The sequence below is a fragment of the Magallana gigas genome, chromosome 8 (assembly GCF_963853765.1).
Source record: "Magallana gigas chromosome 8, xbMagGiga1.1, whole genome shotgun sequence".
NCBI classification, from domain to species: Eukaryota; Metazoa; Mollusca; class Bivalvia; order Ostreida; family Ostreidae; genus Magallana; species Magallana gigas.
Window position 1 is genome coordinate 16,229,578 of NC_088860.1, and position 18,104 is coordinate 16,247,681.

The window sequence follows — 18,104 nt, forward strand, 5'->3', positions numbered from 1 at the left end:
TCAACAATATAATGATCAATGACAAAAGAAGGAATAATAAAACTAATAATAAAAACTAGTTAAGCATTGCAGTTTGTCCAAGGCAATGATTTTACTGGAGAGTTTTGCTTCTCTTATAGCCCAAATCTGTTCACGAGTACCGGTCAACAGGAGCGTGAGACATCCTTACAATAAAAATAAATATATCACGTGCACGCGTGAGGCCCCACAAGCTCGATATTGTCCTGGATCCACATGTTTTGACGAGCGTTCACAGCAATGTACTTTTACGTGTAATAGATAACAATTGTATATATCTTAGGTTTGAACTTTCAGATTTGTATTATAGTATTTATTTTGTTATTCTTTCTTTTTTATGTGATTTTTACATTGTTTGCAATAAACTATTTTTGTAATTTTTATAAAATAGTTTTTTTTTAATCTTACTGGGAAGATGCAATTTCAAAGATATCCAATCTTGTAATTGCAAGAATATTGGTAAATAAGATAGTATAAATGCATTATATATAAATATACGTGTGAATTCATTTCAATGTTCAAATGATTGAGGGCATGTTTTTTAATGGTTTATCTCACGTGAGCTTAAATGTTTATGTAAAGTTGTCCGAGTGTATATTGCTTAACATCCGACTGACCGTCTGTCCGTCTGTCCACTCGTCCGTACGTGGTATGTGAACTACACTTCTTTTCCAGAACCACTTGACCAATTGCAACCTCACTTGACAAAGCATTCTTGAACGAACGGCGTTTTGCTTTGTTTAAATGCAGTGCTAAGGCCGAAAATATGAAATATTGATTTTTTGAAAAGAATTTGTTCTTTCAACAGTCAAAAAGCTAGTAGTGTCAAGTCAAAACTCTTGCAAGACGTATTTAAAACCTACTATAGAATCAAGTTTCTTCAAACCATCATAAACTAAGATCATGAAGAGACCCTTTTAAATACGAGTATGCAATATAAAAATAAACGAAAAACTTCAAGGTTAACCTTATTCTTAAACCATCGCTGTTAACACTTATGGAATTATTTAGAAAGCAAAATACATTTCTATTGAAGCTTCGAGTTTCTTATTTAATTTTTAGTTTCTTGCAAGAGTCGGAGATGAGTCAACAATTTGGGATTTTTCAAAAATAGCCATATTATAATTCGTAAAGGCCTTAAAAAAAGACATTTACATTTTAAATAAATGCGTAATCAACAAAACAATTTAAGACATTGAAAGCTTTAAGTCAGGAATTCGATTTTTAAAAATACTTCTTTTATACATGCAACTTTTCACTGTGGTTTCAGATGTGTCACTTGAGATTTGTAAAATGTTAAGGTCACGTTGGCCATTCCAGCGAAAAACTTGTAATTTTAAGATAAATTTTAATATAATTTGAAAATTTTTGGGTATGTTGAAGGCGCCTTCGAATGTAATCGATGTGTCATTTGAAAAGAGGAATAATTCTTTTTAAATAAGGGATGTGTAGGGTTTTGTGAAATATATGAAAACACTCTCAGTAAATTTAAAACGTACCTTCCTCGAATTTTGTCAAATGAATTTAGCTTATTCTTACGAAGTTTTTCTTCAGTATTTATTATTTCTGGAAATGCAACAACTAACCAGCGCCATAATTCGTGCCACACTGTCACAATTTACGTCCATGCTTACTTTCCATACATTTGTGCTCCGTTTATAATGTTACTAATTTATTGTCAGAGTTGCTTTCCATAGTTTAAAGCTCACTCAACTAGGCGGGTTCTAATCCCGTGCATTTAAGAATGCAGTCTGGGCGTAGCAATTGGAGAGAGCGGACGTTTTCAACCAGCTCCCTCATTTCATTCTTCATGTAACATATAAGTATTACTGACCAGAGTCCAACTATTCTGGGTAAGTTTGTTTTTATCTTAATGAAACGTATGAAATGCCTAAAATGGCCAGATAACCTTGTTTTATATTTTCCGTGAGTAATTTAGAAGTATTTTGAGTAATGTGTGATAATGAGTATTGGTTATATGAAAACTATTTATTTAAGTATAAAGTAAAAGTATGTGTATTGTTGTAATGTAAACATATGTTGTATTAATTTCAGAGTAAGGCGCGTAGAAGTTGCCGTAAAATAAATGTATTTATGTAGTACACAAGTATATGAAAGTGAAGTACGTGTACGAGTCTAGTGATTGTGTAAAGTAAAGTATATATAGTGAAGTAGTAAAGCTATGTACAGCAAAATGTGCAAATATAAGTGTAAATACAGGAAAATGTATTGAGTAAAGTAATGCGCAGTAAAATGCAAGTAAGTGTAAAATAATGTTATCTGTGTATTTATCATTTCATTTATATTTCAGATCCCTTTTGTACCTTTATTTCAAGATTGTGGAACAGTTGGAAATATATTTGTAAATTACAACCTGAATAAAAGCTATGTAAGCGTACTAAAAGTTATTATTTTGGAGCCGCAAAGCCACCCGGCGACACACACTCATGTTCGTCATAATTCTCTGATCTTTAGACATTTACTTCAAAATTTCAGAAAACCCGGGAGTTTTATTTTCTTGATCCATCATTACTATATGAGTCTTGTTTTCGATCAAAACATTTTACTCTTTCAGTTTGTTTCGCACCATCATATGATTATCAAATTCCGTTCTATAGATCTTCTAAAGGGTTTTGTCATACATAGGTGTACGTAAATGAGGCATGGTCTCATTTTTCCTCAATATTTACCTTTCGTTTTTATGTTTGAATGCTTTAGGTGGTATGGGACATATGTCGATTTTAAATGTGGATATGTAGATTAAAACACATTATCATTAAAATATTTTCACCGGTTTAGAATTTTCACAAATTGTACTATATTTAACAAAACAATACGTTTTAAAAACTGCTGGAAAGGTAAAAATTTTAAAATCTCCGTCGAGACTCGAACTCATGACTTACAGATTCGGAGTGAACCCTCTAACCCACTGCACTACGCTTTTAATAGGTGACAATTTTGGGAAAGAAACAATTTATAAAATTACACTTGATATCGTCTATGGTTTCTTTATGAAATGTTTTGACAATTTCATTCACTTTATCAGGATATTTTGGCGTACATAACGAACATTTTGTAAGGTTCGTGTTTTTTCATAGTACATATATAGTACTATTACTTTGATATATTTAACCTCAGTTGTTTCTCCAACATTTACAGTTGTGTACCAAAACAGCTATAAATCATCCGAAAAACCATTAATTTTGTTGGATGCAAAAAAATCTTTCATCACATCTTTGAACAGTTAAATGTTCAAAGATGTGGTGAAAGATTTTTTTGCAATTTTAAAATTTCTCTAGTTAAGCTATTTTCGAGTGGTTTGACAAAATTACTTACTTATGACTATATTCTAAAGAATTAGGCATTTTTCTCACCCATTCATGAACACGAACAAAGATTCTTAAAGATAAATTTATTAAACAATACATGTATTTCAGAATAGGTCGTGTAACCTTGACTTTATAAAGAAACACACTATCACAGTCAGATAAACATGCAAAATATACATCAACATTTTTTTAAGTGTAACAATGACAATGAATATAAATAGACAGACCTAGAGGAAAAAATTCACATAATGCATATCCAATCCAAATCAACTCGGGACACCACCTTCATCTTTGGTAACTGTTATAGTTACGGCTGGCTTGACGTCTTCTTCTTCCTCATCATCCACTGGAATTGCCTCATCAGACTGGGCGATGAGAGCGGAGGAAGGGGACTGGATCAGTGTAATCTTCTTCACTTGTTCCACTTCCAGCTGAGGAGGCTTTTGACCTGTCACCAACTCGTACGTATTGTCTACCCTCATCAGGTCTTCTATCATGCTGTAGTATCGCATATCGAGACCGGCATAACTCTTTAATGCTTCGGTGTTGATTTTCTCTCGTTCTTTAATGGCATCACGACTGAAAGCTCTTGTGTCAGTAGACCCTTGGCCTCCTGCCATGCTGCTCAATCGAGTGGATACCCGCATGTCCTCCATGGCTGATTTAGATGGAGTTAGTGTGGAGCGTCCAGGTATTTCCTCCACCTGAAGTTCTGATGCAAACTTGACCACACTGGTTGGTCTCTCTGTGTCCGGGGTCTTTCCATCTGTGACAGAGGAGTATTCTCGCTCACTGCTGTCCCAATCATCAGTGGTGCCTCTGGACTTATCCGACCCCTTAGGAGTGTCCTGCTCTTTTGGAGTGTCAGACTCACGTTCTTGGTCAGACGTGGGCCTAGCATCAGGGGTGGCGGCCTCACTTTGGGTGTCTTCTCTGGACAGGATCTGATGGAGTTCCTCTTCCGCCGTGGGGGTGAACACATCCCGACTGGGAGCAGGAGAGACAGCTCTCTGGTGAGGGGTATGGACTCTCTCCACCACCGCCATTTTCTTCTGGTGGGTGTCTGAATGATCGCTGGCTTGGCTCATTGACCTAATTCTCTCCATCATTGGAGGCAATTCCTCTTCACTTTCCTAAAAATTGCAATGATTAATAAATTGTATCAGTGAGGAAAAGATTTGGAAAAATTACAATAGATCTGATCCGAAGTAGAAGACCTATGATCTTTAAAAACAAGACAATGATGAGAAAATTAAGATACGTTTGTTTTGAGGTTCAAATTTTTAAGTTGTCAAAGTTAAACTTTCCATACATTTATTTCAATATTTTAGCAATAATTAAATCAAAGTTACCCATCTGTTGTATAACATATTTATTTAACAATTAAATACATTCAACAAGTTCCTATTGATTCGAACATTTACCAGTTTTATTTTTTGATGGGTAATATGAGATATACATTTGTACTACGATCTACGCTTACTTCTGATGTACTATATACATGTAAATACATTCATAATACTTGGATCTGTAATGAGGAATTTATGTAATCAAGACCTCAGCTGAAAGTGGCTCCTTGGTTCTCACAAAATGTTTGCCCAACTCGATTTTCTCTTAGTCATGCCCTGTAAAGCTCCTACCTTGCTTCTCCTAGACATCCTGCTATATGACAGACTAGAAAAGCTGAATGAGAAATGACAGCGGCTCTCCTTGGATTCCTTTGATTTCAGTTTGATGACAGAGTAAGGATTTCTATGCTGTTAGCAAACAAAGCAGTGCGGGCAAAGCAGAGAGTGAGGGTTAGTGATATAAACTTTTGCAAAGTACTGTACGTATATCTAGGGTTTTTAATTTTATTTTTTTTGTGATCAGATGTTTTTTTTTTCTGTGACCATTTCCATATTGCAACAAAATGATAATGCAAACATGGCAACAGTCATTTTGTTAAGAAGATTTTTAAAAATGCACAGAAACACAATAAAGATCATTACTGCAAAATTTTGCAGCACAAGAAAAAAAAATAAGCCCTGGATATACCATTAATTAAGATCATTGAAACACTATGGAAAATGAATATATGGTCACAAAAATTTAAGATTCTTTTATGAAATCTTTATTTTTGTCTTGGTTTCATGATCTATTTGGAGATGCTGTATATACATTTTTTTTCAAACACTATATTCTGTCCAAGGTTCCCTTTTACAACACATTTACTTTTCTATAATACATTCATGTAAAAAGAGATAGTAGCAAGTTAATTTTTATTATCATCATCAAATCCAGTTAAAAAGAGGAGAAACGTCCAAGAGGGAATTAGTCTTGATATCTGAATTTCAGCTGTTTTCTCTCATTTTTAATTATATCATGGAAAGAGCACAGAAAAGGAGACCTAGGACAGTGAATTATATTGTTTTCCAATACATCACAATCTGGCAAGGTAAAATATTTCAAATTGCAGCCATATATCCGCATTTAAGGTAGCCTACTTAGTACTAGTTCCAGACTAATACTTTTTAAGACACAATGTCACAAGATGGATCATGAGGTCAAATCCGTCTGGGGCTTTCGTTCACAATTTACTGAATTGAATGTTTTAATATCATTCTTTTTTATCAAAAATTGCATATTTTTTTGTCAATATGACCTATATACTTCTTATACATCATGCTATTTTTCATAATCATAATCGTAATTTTCTGCTGATGTGAGAAAGTAGTTTAAGGTGTACTGATCACGCCACCTTAAATCAAATGTATATATATGTAACAGCTAACATATCTATAAACTACATTGTAAAAAAGGAAGGTTAATTTGTACTGATAATTATTATACAAGAAGAAAGCTAATTCAGATCAAAACACACACTCTTCTACCCTACAAGAAACAACACACAGCATAGCAGGAAATTGGAGGGGACATATATGTACAGTGATGAAGAATCCCCCTACCTTAAGTTCTTTCTCGTTCTCATAAATCATCCTGCTCAAGTTCTCGTGCTTCTGCTCGTCAGCCTCGTTGATCGTGATCTGTGTGGCTATGTTGCCCTTCGTGCAGAGCTTTCTGACTTCATTCTTGATCTGTGCCACCATATCCATATCCTCTGTAGCACTGATCCCAAACATCTCCAGGGTACTGGCAATCTCACTGTCAACAATTACACAGGCCACATGTACAGTTATATATAGGGGTACATGTATTTTGCAAAACAAAACATATAAATTTGAGTTCAAATATTTATAAACTGACTTATGATTAAAGTCTCTTCTCAATTAGTAGTTAGTAAAGGGAGACCAAAAAAAAATTCTCCTATCAATCATTTAGTTTACTATCGTATTGTTTTAAATATAATTTGACTTATGATTAAGGCCTCTTCTCAATTAGTAGTTAGTTGAGGGAGACAAAAAAAACTTTTTCCTATCAATCATATACTTTACTATTGTATTGGAAACTGCTCGGCACAGCTAGCTGTTTTCTATATATCAGTCCTATGACTTATAAGCTTTACATTTCGTTTCTACTCACAATACATGATAATATTTAATCAAACATTAGTGCTTGTGTATTCAAAGACCGGAGCGAAAATGGTGGGATAGAAAATCCTACACATTACAATAAGATTACATTCTTCTCCTCTCTTAAAACAATGCAGGATACTGAAGTACATGTAGTTGTCAACTCAGAGACTTACAGAGTAAATACTAATGTAATGGAACAACAGAAAAACACTCACTCTCTGACCACACTTTTGGACTCCACCAGGAACCTTTCTTGTAGAACCTCTGCCACTTCCTCTGTCTTCAGCTTCAGCATCATCAGGGTGTGGCAGGCCTCCGCCCTCACCCCCTCATTCTCCTCGTACCTGACCGCCCACAGCAGGGTCTCGGTTATCTCCTCATTGACCACCCCTGTCCTACCCATAGCTATCATAAAAAAACAACACTTTTTTGTACAAATCATTAACATACTGTAAATTCTCCTTTAAATCCATTCATTACTTTCCAAATGAAAGCTGAATACTATACTAGTAAATAACAACACATTGTGTGGAATTAGCAACGACATGCTGCAGCTATTTAATATTTGGCATATTAAATGTACACACACATAATTATGGCATAAAGTTGGATCACATGATTTATTTATTTTAATAAAACAATTCTGAAAATTTAAACTTTCCGCTGTACGTGTCGTCCTAAACTGGTATTTAACACCTGAGCAATTCTTTATATAGCCTTGCTAATAAACCGGTTCTTAAGAACCAGGTGACATAAACGGGTATTCGAATGAAAACCTTATATATCCGGATAATTAATTCATTATTATACCAAGTAGAAATTGATTTCTGTCTAATTCGTCCCTCAAACCAAAGAAATCATATTTCCTTATTTAACACAAGGAATTAATATCCGCGTATAATTGCGAGAAGCAATCCTCGCAGATTTTAAAATCTTGTTTTTATTTTTTCAGACAGCTTTGAGCCATATGAAATTATAACAAAACAATTGGTGCTCGCGATTTCATATTCTTGTGATTTGTTGCAAAACGGCGGCATCGCAGAATTAAGTACCCACATAAAATAAGGAATTTACAGTAATCAGTCATGACTTCTTATGGATTTATAACTCCCATAGAAACTTATAAATGGCACCTGATGTTAATTACAAAACAGTCCTGAAATTATCTTAAAATAAAGGAAATTATTTTATCATCGGGTGCCTGCAAAACTTGTCATTAATTCTGTGTCATTGAATTACAGCATATAATAGTCCTATGATTAAATTCTAAATGTCTGATTTATATCTCTCTTAATTTAAAATACACAAACCTATCATGCTTTTTTGTTTTTGTTTTAAAACTAAAAGTACAATAAGGTAACAGTGAACATACTTATAACAAACCCATGTTTACAGCAAATTCAGTTTTATTATCTGGGTTATCTTTAAATTGTATTATAAACTTACTGGATATAACAAACTACACTATCTGTAAATCAAAATTGTTTTATCCCTGGCTCTTTACTAGAACCGTTTTATTGGTTTTTTTGTTTTTTGTTTACTGATTTTGTAATTATTTTTTTTTTCAAAGAATGTACCTTGAATGGCTAAGGCCTTGACTTTCCAGATTGGATCATATGTAGCCAGGTGGATCAGTTTGTTAATGACTTGTTCATCTTTGATCTCCAAGTTACCACATGTTATACAAACTTCAGACCTTACAGAAATGTATTCATCCTCAAAACATTTCAAGAATACTGGGAGAAGTTTTGCAGTCATAATACCTACAAAAAAATGAATCCATCAATTTATAAAAAGTATATCTACTTATCAACAAATCTGAACCATGCTTCTATACACTCATGTATGATCTGAAACAACTACAGTTGAACTTCAATATCTGAAATATCAATATCTTCAATATGTTGGATATGTCAGTGAGTTAATTGGAAGTCATAATTTACAAACTTTAATCTCTTTATATCAAACCCTCAGATACGAAGTTTTTTGTTAGTCCCTTGCATCAAGTTCCAGCAGATTAGGTTTTACTTGTACATACAAGAGACACTTCATGATCATCCTACTGTCATGTTTTACTGTCAGTCTCTAACATGTATTATAATACAATTAAAAAAACCTTTTACCGAGTTGTCCTATTTTACTGATGGCTTCCAGTCTGGTCGCCTCGTTGCCCTTGACAATCCTCTCTCTGAGGTCATCGTGGACCTCGCGGCCGTGACTAGTTTTACCCAGACACTGGGCGGCGCTCTTCCTAACGTCCTCGTGCCAATCATTCCACATCAGATCCATCAGCTTGTTTGTAACATCCTATGGATCAGGAAATCAATTTGTTAACCACAGGATTTGTAGTATGTTTGATACTCATACACAGTCTATGGGAAGTATTTTCTTCTTCATGGATTAGATCATCCATAGCTCAAAAAAAAATTCTTTTGAAAACGCGCGTAACTCATTTTGTATGCACACAATGCTGCAGTTATGAGACTATTTCTTTTAAAAAATAATGATTCAATGCTAAAATATATAAAAATATATATATATATAAATAAATTTGCATATTGTATATATTACAAATTCATGAAGGGGACAATATTTAGAAAACATAACTATGAACATAATTGTACAATTTTTTTTACCAGCCTTTTAATTCTTGTGTTGTGTAAGCCTACAAGAAACAGCATTCAAGCTGCATTATGGGAAATGAATAAGTATACATGCCTTGTTGATAGTACCATGCAGGGTGGGCAGTATTTTACAAGCAATGACTTTATGTCTCCAGCTACTGCTGTTTAACTGTTCAGCCACCATACAATGGACCAACGGCTGGAAAATAAACAAATACGGTACAAATAAATTTTGCTATTTATGAATTTTAAGTTTCTTTCTTGTATCATATAACTTGATTAATATATAGAGTGTATGTACTAACAGAAAAGATGCTCAGTTTCCCCAGGAGATAGATGGCCTTTTCATGCTTTATAGTGTCCTCAGTCTCCAGGAGCTGTTGGACAATCTCTCCCACCACCAGCGAGTTACATAGCCCATCATGGGCAAGACACTGGGCTGCTGCCCATCTGTCAACACTACTCTCACTTTTTAAGGCCTGCTGCAAACACTGTCTGGCCTATTGAGAAATTGATAATAAAAAAAATCAAGTTCAGAGAGATTTCGATAATTTCAGCTAAAATGCAACTCATATTTTCTTGAATAGCACTTGTGTATGAAATGTCTACCTTTTCACATGGCCTGTTTAACGAAAACAAAGTTATGGCTGCAGCTAATTTGACTCGATCCACTTTGTCATCTAGGAGACATTCTAAGGCAACAAACAGTTTCTCAGGCAGCTCTTGAAGTGGGGCCAGTGAGGGTATTTCCCCATACATTGTGATCTCCTGTGTAGGCGGGTGGTACTCTGCTACCTTGGCGATGGTTGCTATAGCCTTTAACCTGACATGGCTCTGAATGTCGGCCATGTCCTTGATGAGGTCATCAGGTTTACTGTCCTCAAACTGACCACTAAGATGCCACTTCTGTCTCCATTCATCAACTACATAATTGCAGATTAAAGAACAAGTCTATAATTACAATTAGCTCACTTCACTCCTGTTTTTGTTAAATAATTACAGATCTACTTAAATGTATAGAAAATAATATAAGGAGTCTTAAAATATTAATAATAGCTATATTGTTTATCAAAGTTTTTTTGTTATGACTTTTTTTGCTATTTTCACATTCATTTATTCTAATTTTGTAAAATGTACAACATGCACCAAAAAAAAAGTGGGACATACATGTAAAATATTTTTACCCTCCGCTCTTAAGGTTTTAAAGTGAATTTGAATTTGCCTGGTTAATTGTCGGTATTATTTAGAATTATGTATGTGTCTGTTGAAATGTGATTAGATATATCATATAGTTTACTTACTGACTTGGAGTAGTGCAGCATTCTGTTTGGTCAGTCTTCGAGTTGTGGGATCGGGGGATCTATGATATTCCGGATCAAATCCGGGAGGAATCATATTAAACTCGTCTGAGTCCTTTACAAAGACAACAAAATAGTGAAAATAAATTATAGATTGTTTTCATTGAATAATCAATTCTTAATAGGTTTATTAAGACCCACAATTTTCCACACCTAACTCTCAGCTTCAATATCTGAGTTTTATCTCAGACTTATATATGCACTTGTGGATCTGTGTTGAAAGCTCAGCTGAGCTGTTTTAAAATGTTGATGACAATAGAGCCAGATTTTTTTCAAAATGAAATTATTGTGGAATCCTTAGCCAATGTAAAGATATACAGTGGTAGATTACTGTGAAAAAGTTGTTAAATCCTTACATCTGTAGGCTGAGGAAGCTCCTTCCATCGCCGCAATCCTTTCTCCACCTTCCTAATGCGTGGCGTCTCCTTCATCTCATGTGGAGGTGTGACTTCCTGTTCACTGTACCAGCTCTCTGGGTTTTGCGGATACTGGGGCTGCAGCTTTTTCTGGTACTTGTTGTCAGAACTCAGAACAATCTTATCTGAGTCTGGTAAATGAACCTGTTCTGCTCCTATAAGTAAAAGTTTGAGGAATTTTATTTCATGATCAATGTTATCTCTTCATAGCATTTACCCGTTAATTGACTGAAATAGTGTTAAAATATCAATGCAAGCATTTTACATAGAATGCTCATACAGGTATGTAGTTAAATATATATACAGTATTATTATACGAATATACATCTGGAAACTTAATTTTAGCTACTTGTTTTCTACACTTCAGTTTGACAAGAAATGTTAGTTACCATGCATTTTAAAACTGACCAGCTTTCTTACCTGTCAATACTTCCTGCTGGAACTGATTTTTTGTATCATAGAACTTGTCCCCCACAGCAGGATTGATAAAATCTCGAATGGTGGGTGGAGCAGGGGGCTCATAGGTGCGGTCAATGGTGATATCAGCAGTGGCATTGATTGCACCTGCATCCGTCAAATTTTTACATATTAAAAGCTAATTTAATAACATACTCACATAAAAAAGAAAGAAATTTGAGATGTATTGCATGCTGACTAAAGAATTACACACATGAAATGGAAACGACAGATGATGTTTAGAAATGATTTACAGGTGTCATCATCATCATCATTTATTTATTATAGTGACATGTGTTACATCTTTTACAACTAAGTAGTATAAAATTACATATATCAAACACCCGGCCCATTGGACCTATAAGTCACTGTAAACACTAAGTAATAATTTTAATACATGTACATGCGCGAGAATTTACTTTGTCTTAATTTAAATGCAGAATGTATAAAATTAGAAGTTTGTCTTGGAAAGTTGCAAATGAGAGTTTGAAATAGATTTTCTTGAGATAAATATGAATTATTCGAAAAATTAACACTTTTATAAAGTTCACTTCTGAGATTGTTATATAGAGCACATTTTAGGAGAAAGTGGAATTCGTCCTCTATTTCGTCCAAGATACAGAATTTAGGTGTCAATATAATTTTTCTTTCAAACTCTTAAGAGCATATTGAATTTGCATATGAATCTCACTTGAAAATGCATAGAATTTTGTATAATTGAAATATTTCTTTAGGCTAACAAAAGTTTGGATTTTATTTAATACCAACACCATTAATTTTTTAATTAAAGTTCAAATATATCATTTTGATTACTTCACAAATAAGGTAACACCCAGATTGTCGAAAATTCTATACCCTATAATTGATTACGGTAAGTGATCAGTTTAAGTCTATTTTTAGATCTCAAAAAAGCCTTCCACAACCAATTAGATTTAGACTTCTCTAATATGAGCATGAAATTCAGTTCAAAGAATGGATTATTTTTTTATAGTTGATAAAACAATATATACATGTATACTAATATTGTCAATAACAGTTTAAAGTTTCAATGCCTCATAACTTAATCATATGAAAATAATAACAAAATTTATAATTCATATATACATGCATCTAAATTATTAAAGAAGGAAAAATCCTTCTGTTGTGAAACAAAATAAAGAAACTAAGATCACAGGTGCCTGACATCAATAATATTTCTGTTTATAATAATGTAATTTCCTGTACTTTAATACATTATAGTACAGGAAATTACATCATTATAAAAAGAAATATATTTAACACCAGGCGCTCGCACCTGTGACTCTATGTCTTCCAGATTAGCCCACCTTAAAAAACTGTTTGTTTACCCTCCCTCGACCATCTGATGGAAAAAAGTTCTTGATGTATATTTTCAAAATGTTTTGAGCATCTATATATATTATTTTAGTTACATAAAGATGTTTCATATGTAACTATGACTAAAAATTACCAAGGGATTTTAAGTTTAATCACTGAATAGGGAGAGAGAGCAAACAAACAATTATTTAGAGGTAGCTTCAATAGAATTTACATTGAACAGTCAAGAATTGGTAGGAGATGTACCAAATAAAGCCCCTGAATATTATAGGATTAGTTACCAGTGCACTGAATAAAAATGAATTTGGTACAAACCTGCACTCTGCGTCACTAAGGGTCAGCCATGGTGAATGAAACAAACAGGTGCAAATGAGTAACAAACAGACAAACAGTCAGGTTATATACAGACAGGGACACGACGAACACATGAAACAAAGCAAATCAACAAATCAAGGTGAACAGTGAGAAAATATACTGATACATGTATATATCTAGGAAAAAATCTTTTTCACATCTATAAATAGGATTAATTTTAAATCTTTTTTTGATCTAATTCATTGGAAATTATGTTATATTTGCATGGAGAAAAGAAATATTAAAAAAAATTAATGGGGATAAAATCAAAATATTTTTTTCGGTGTGCAGGTAAAACTCTTTGTTAGGGGAGATAACTGATATAATTGATTAGTTTATTTCTAGAGAAAACTTGCTACCTTCTTCTTCCTTTTCTGCATGTTTGATGGCCCGTCTCAATCCCACAGGTTTTCTGTAAAACGGTGCCTTTGAGTCATCTGAGTAAGGGTCATGAGCATGAGGTTCAGTTATATCCTCTGCGAGATCCATCTCATACACTCGAGCAAGAATCCTGCACAATATATTGTAATCAACAGTATTAACTAAAAAATCTGTCTTTTTCTCTCCTCAAATGTTTTAATGATTTTGATGGGAGAAATCATCTTCTACATTGAATTGATTTTAAATTCAGTAATTTTTTTTACGGTATACAGTAAATGTCAATTATTTTCTCTACTTAAATGTTTTAAGAATATTGATGTGAATAATCAATCTCAAATTGGATTCCCAAATGTTACATCACATACGTAGATTCAGGTTTCTTCCACTTTTTCTGTGGCTTTTTCTCGTCCTTCTCTTTCTTGTCAACTGTTTCTTCTTTCTTCAGCTCTCCTAGCGACTCCAGCAAGAGATCGGAGGAGTCCTGTCTCCCATACCAAGCTTCCACCAATTTCTTCAGACGATCCCTTTCTTCTCCTTCAGGCATCTTTTCCAGAACGACCCATTTTGCCATGTGAGAACTAACCCTGGACAGAGTATATGCATCCCAGTCATAGGTTTCCTTACAAAATCTTTCCCAAGCCTGCTGAGTTTCTCTCTCAGTGTCAATACTACTCTGGTTTGATGCTGTTTTTCTTGGCGATCTCTTCTTGACTCCTTTAGTACTTTTTACATGTTTCTTCTCCTTTGGCACTACTTGCTGGACATCTTCTGTCTTGGCGATGTCTGATGATGCTCCACTGACTTCTGTCATAAAGAAACTGTCCACTGAGGAGACATCTGTATCTGTGTCTTGGGTTACCACAGCTTTGTGCATTTCTCTAGCTCTTTCCATGATTTTTCTTTTGAGAGGTTTGAGTTGAGGTTTGTATGACTTTGTTAAGTGGCATGGCATATGCCTTTGATCCATGCCTCTGGCATCGTGCCGACCAGGAGGAATTTTGGCATGAGGTGGAGGTGACACAATATCATCTGTTGAGAGAATGGATTTTTTGTTCATGCATAAGAATATCCATAACAAAATTCCATAATAAGTACTTCTTATATTCAATACATGTACATGTATTAACTTTCGATGTGCTTCTATATGTTGAGTCATTAAATTTAAGAACTTCATTTTTTATGATTAATATTAAGAAATCAAACATTTAATTCATAATCATCTTTGCCAGCCAAGGGCCTGGTTCATATCCCTTTTATATCTTTCAAGCAAAGATTAGGGGAATACAGATCGGACACTTGGGCAGCGAGGATGATCTACAATAAGCTGATGCTCACAGCTAAATATGATACAAAGTATATATCTGACCATAATAACTTTATACCTGACATTCTTAGAAATGAATAAATGAAATACTTACATGGATCAAGAGCTTGGAACAAATATTTCCTGTCATAAGGAACCATATGAAAGCATCTATCATGCACAACATCTTCACTGAAAGATAAGTCTGCACTGATCCTCTTGAGATAACTCCTCTGTACGGGTTCTGGTGCTTGAAAAGATTTAAAGATCACTGAAGAGGGTGCAGGTTTGTGTGAAAGTTTTAATTCAAAGTTTGTTTCCTCAGATCCAAGTTGTGGAATTTTGACTTTGGCAGCACATGGAAATAATGCTGGTGTTTTCACTCTGTCCGATTTTTCTCTAAATAGAGCCATTGTGCTGCTGATTCTCTTAAATAAAACGAAACACATGAATGCTATATAAAAATAAATGAATAAATAGATATTTTGCGATAGTTCATTGCATGTATTTGAATTATAAATTAACTTATAAAATATGCTAAAATGTGTATTGAGTAATTTATCTGAGAATAATGCATCATAACCCAAACATAACAAATAATTGATAATACAATTTGATTTGTACATTTTTTTCCCATAAAATTCATTTTAAAATTTCTTAGAAAGGTAGAAATTTATTTTGTTTAAATATTTTTATTATTTCGAAAACAATGTGTTAGACAGAGAACTATAATACAGTATCCTATCTCTATATTTAAGTATGTTGTTGGTTCACTTCCCATGCATTATATGTAGTAGCAAAACCAGACTGATTTCTTTTAATTAAAAAAACCAGTCCAGAACAATTTTCACACAAATAAGGATGAAATGAATAAATGAGGTTAAGTAAGGTTTAAAATGGTTTCCGTTTATTTGCTTTGATTATCCAATAAATTTACATGCATAAAAACAAGTACTCCTGAATGAATGTCGTTTTCATTTAAAACGGTAATTAAATAACTGTGTACATTACATGTATCGTACGTTTGAATAATACATACAATCACCTATTGACACTGAAGGAAATTCGAACTAATTTCTATTGTTGGCGTTTTGCAGTTCGGCGGATAGTCGACTTGATTCATTAACCTTTTTACATGTTTGATCATTTTTCGCCATCATTCTCAACGCAACTGGCTTAAATCATATCCCATCAAAGGATTTTATCTTAACTTCACATTTTTTTTCACTTCGGAAAGGCAAGATTGTTTTGGAGTATCCAAGAGAATAGTCAACGTTGATCAGATGTTTGAATCAAAATGACTTCCGAACCCGATATTTTTTAACTAACGTGTCAAGTGTGTATTCTTTTCATCTCAGAGATATACATGTAAACACAAACAAGAAACTCCAACTATCTTAATTTTATAAAAAGATTTTCACTTTCAATTATGACTTTCTCAACAATTTTTTTTTAACTATTTCGCAGTAAATATTTTCTTTTGAGAAGTGTACATAGGCTACAGTATGCCTGTCCACTTCTCAAAAGAGAGCACGCAGTAAATTCATCATGCAGTGAAATTGTAAATAATTTCATTAATGTCTATAATGCCAGGGGACATTCAGACATTTAGATAGGATAATTAATAAATGCTGAAAATTATTAAACATTCTAGGATCCAGGAATTTTTCTTTTTTAAACAAAATCATTAATGGGGTTGAGGCAGGGGACATACCCTCTACTTGAAAAATTCGGACACTGAGAAAAAATAATTTGTAAAATTAAATTTTGATATATTTCAGGCACGTAGCATCGTTTTAGAAAGTGACAAGCGAAAGAAAAAAAGGAAAAATTGCAACTTCTCAAAATCAAGAACATCCTAATCCCTAGGGGAGGGGGTGATGGCGTACCGTACCCATAACTTCACTTGTAGTGTTAATTTTCTTCCTCTCACTTCAATATTTTACATGCTCGTAAAATGTGAGGAGATGGTTAATATTCCCTTTTCTTTTTAAAAAAAAGTTTGCTGTGCGAAAAAGTGCCCCCCCCCCCCCCCCGCCGACTACGTGCCTGTATTTTGTCATTTTGTCGTGAAGGAGAAGGACACTATGTAACTTGCGATCGATGGTCGATTTGGGAGAGGGGGTCTGGGGTCTTCATGATACAAATACTTTGCAGTTTTACCAAATGCAGTACTGCATGATGAGGGCCACTATCGGCCATATTACATGTAGTACTGTGAAACATTGTGTACAGTAATATATACATTTGAAGGAATATTTGCAAGATAAATGACGACAATATTTTATACATATCTAATTATAGATCTATTTCGCGTTCACTCATTATTTTAGATTTATCATCTAAATGAATTCAAATTTAACTGATATAAATAATTAGCAACATGTAGAAGGAACAAAACCAATGCTAGTATGCAAAAATTATTTTGCAGCCGATGGAGGTTCATCAGAGCGGTGTATTTTAATGGGCAATAAATGTCGAGGGTCATCTCGCCGCTTTGTGTAGAACAAAAACAGAGTGTGCGAGGAACACAGGAGATGAGACCCTCCCCTAGCCCCCCAGAACTCTCCCGCGGGGAGTGGTGATGGAAAGTTCTCATTCATCTTTTCAGCCACCACCTGTAGATCAATGGGATACAGTTTCGGGGGATTGCGCAGCACGAAGGCGAGCGGAAACCCCTTGATTGAGGTCAAACGTTCCCTCGATAACCAATGCCTCAGTCTGCGAACTTTAGAAGAATTCACCGGCGCTTATTGTGCGATTTATTGTTTCTGTCATTTTTGTTAGGTTGTTTAATAAAAATTCAAAAGTATGTGATGATAAGGTCTAAAACGCAGGTCCTGGGGAAAACAATCGAGGATATATCATTTTTATAGTCTACATTTTTTTTTCGTTAAGTATTTTACAGTGATTTTAACAAAGGTTTTTAAAAAATCTATGTATCCTATGAATTAAATATCGCTGTACTGTAAAGTTCAAGTTACATTTATCAAATTGGATTAATGTGCATGTTTT

At 34.0% G+C, this 18,104-nt stretch overlaps 2 protein-coding genes across 5 annotated transcripts in view; one reads left to right on the top strand and one right to left on the bottom strand.

Annotated features, from left to right (window-relative positions):
- The window catches only part of LOC109617191 (uncharacterized), a 49,696-nt gene extending 49,277 nt beyond the window's left edge, over nt 1–419 (top strand). The window contains exon 114 of the mRNA XM_066069029.1: nt 120–419. Within this exon, the coding sequence (XP_065925101.1) occupies nt 120–283 (164 nt within the window). The 3' untranslated portion in view covers nt 284–419. The remainder of the gene's footprint in view (nt 1–119) is intronic.
- A 2,996-nt stretch (nt 420–3,415) lies between these two features.
- LOC105348850 (HEAT repeat-containing protein 4) lies at nt 3,416–16,364 on the bottom strand. 4 transcript variants are annotated; one of them, XM_066068632.1, is made up of 17 exons: nt 16,135–16,364; nt 15,205–15,515; nt 14,152–14,815; nt 13,765–13,916; nt 13,367–13,381; nt 11,681–11,824; nt 11,201–11,415; nt 10,788–10,899; nt 10,096–10,409; nt 9,792–9,986; nt 9,581–9,685; nt 8,986–9,169; nt 8,440–8,625; nt 7,078–7,267; nt 6,296–6,491; nt 4,988–5,104; nt 3,416–4,480 (listed from the first exon to the last, which is right to left on the bottom strand). In XM_066068632.1, exons 2-17 carry the CDS (start codon nt 15,500–15,502, stop codon nt 3,614–3,616), a joined length of 3,954 nt encoding a protein of 1,317 aa, XP_065924704.1. In that variant the 5' UTR covers nt 15,503–15,515; nt 16,135–16,364; the 3' UTR covers nt 3,416–3,613. The 4 variants fall into 4 exon arrangements, with proteins under 4 accessions (XP_065924704.1, XP_034330347.2, XP_034330348.2 ...); XM_034474456.2 differs by having other exon boundaries at nt 16,129–16,364; XM_034474457.2 differs by lacking the exon at nt 13,367–13,381 and having other exon boundaries at nt 15,205–15,517; nt 16,129–16,364.
- Nucleotides 16,365–18,104: the final 1,740 nt, after the last annotated feature.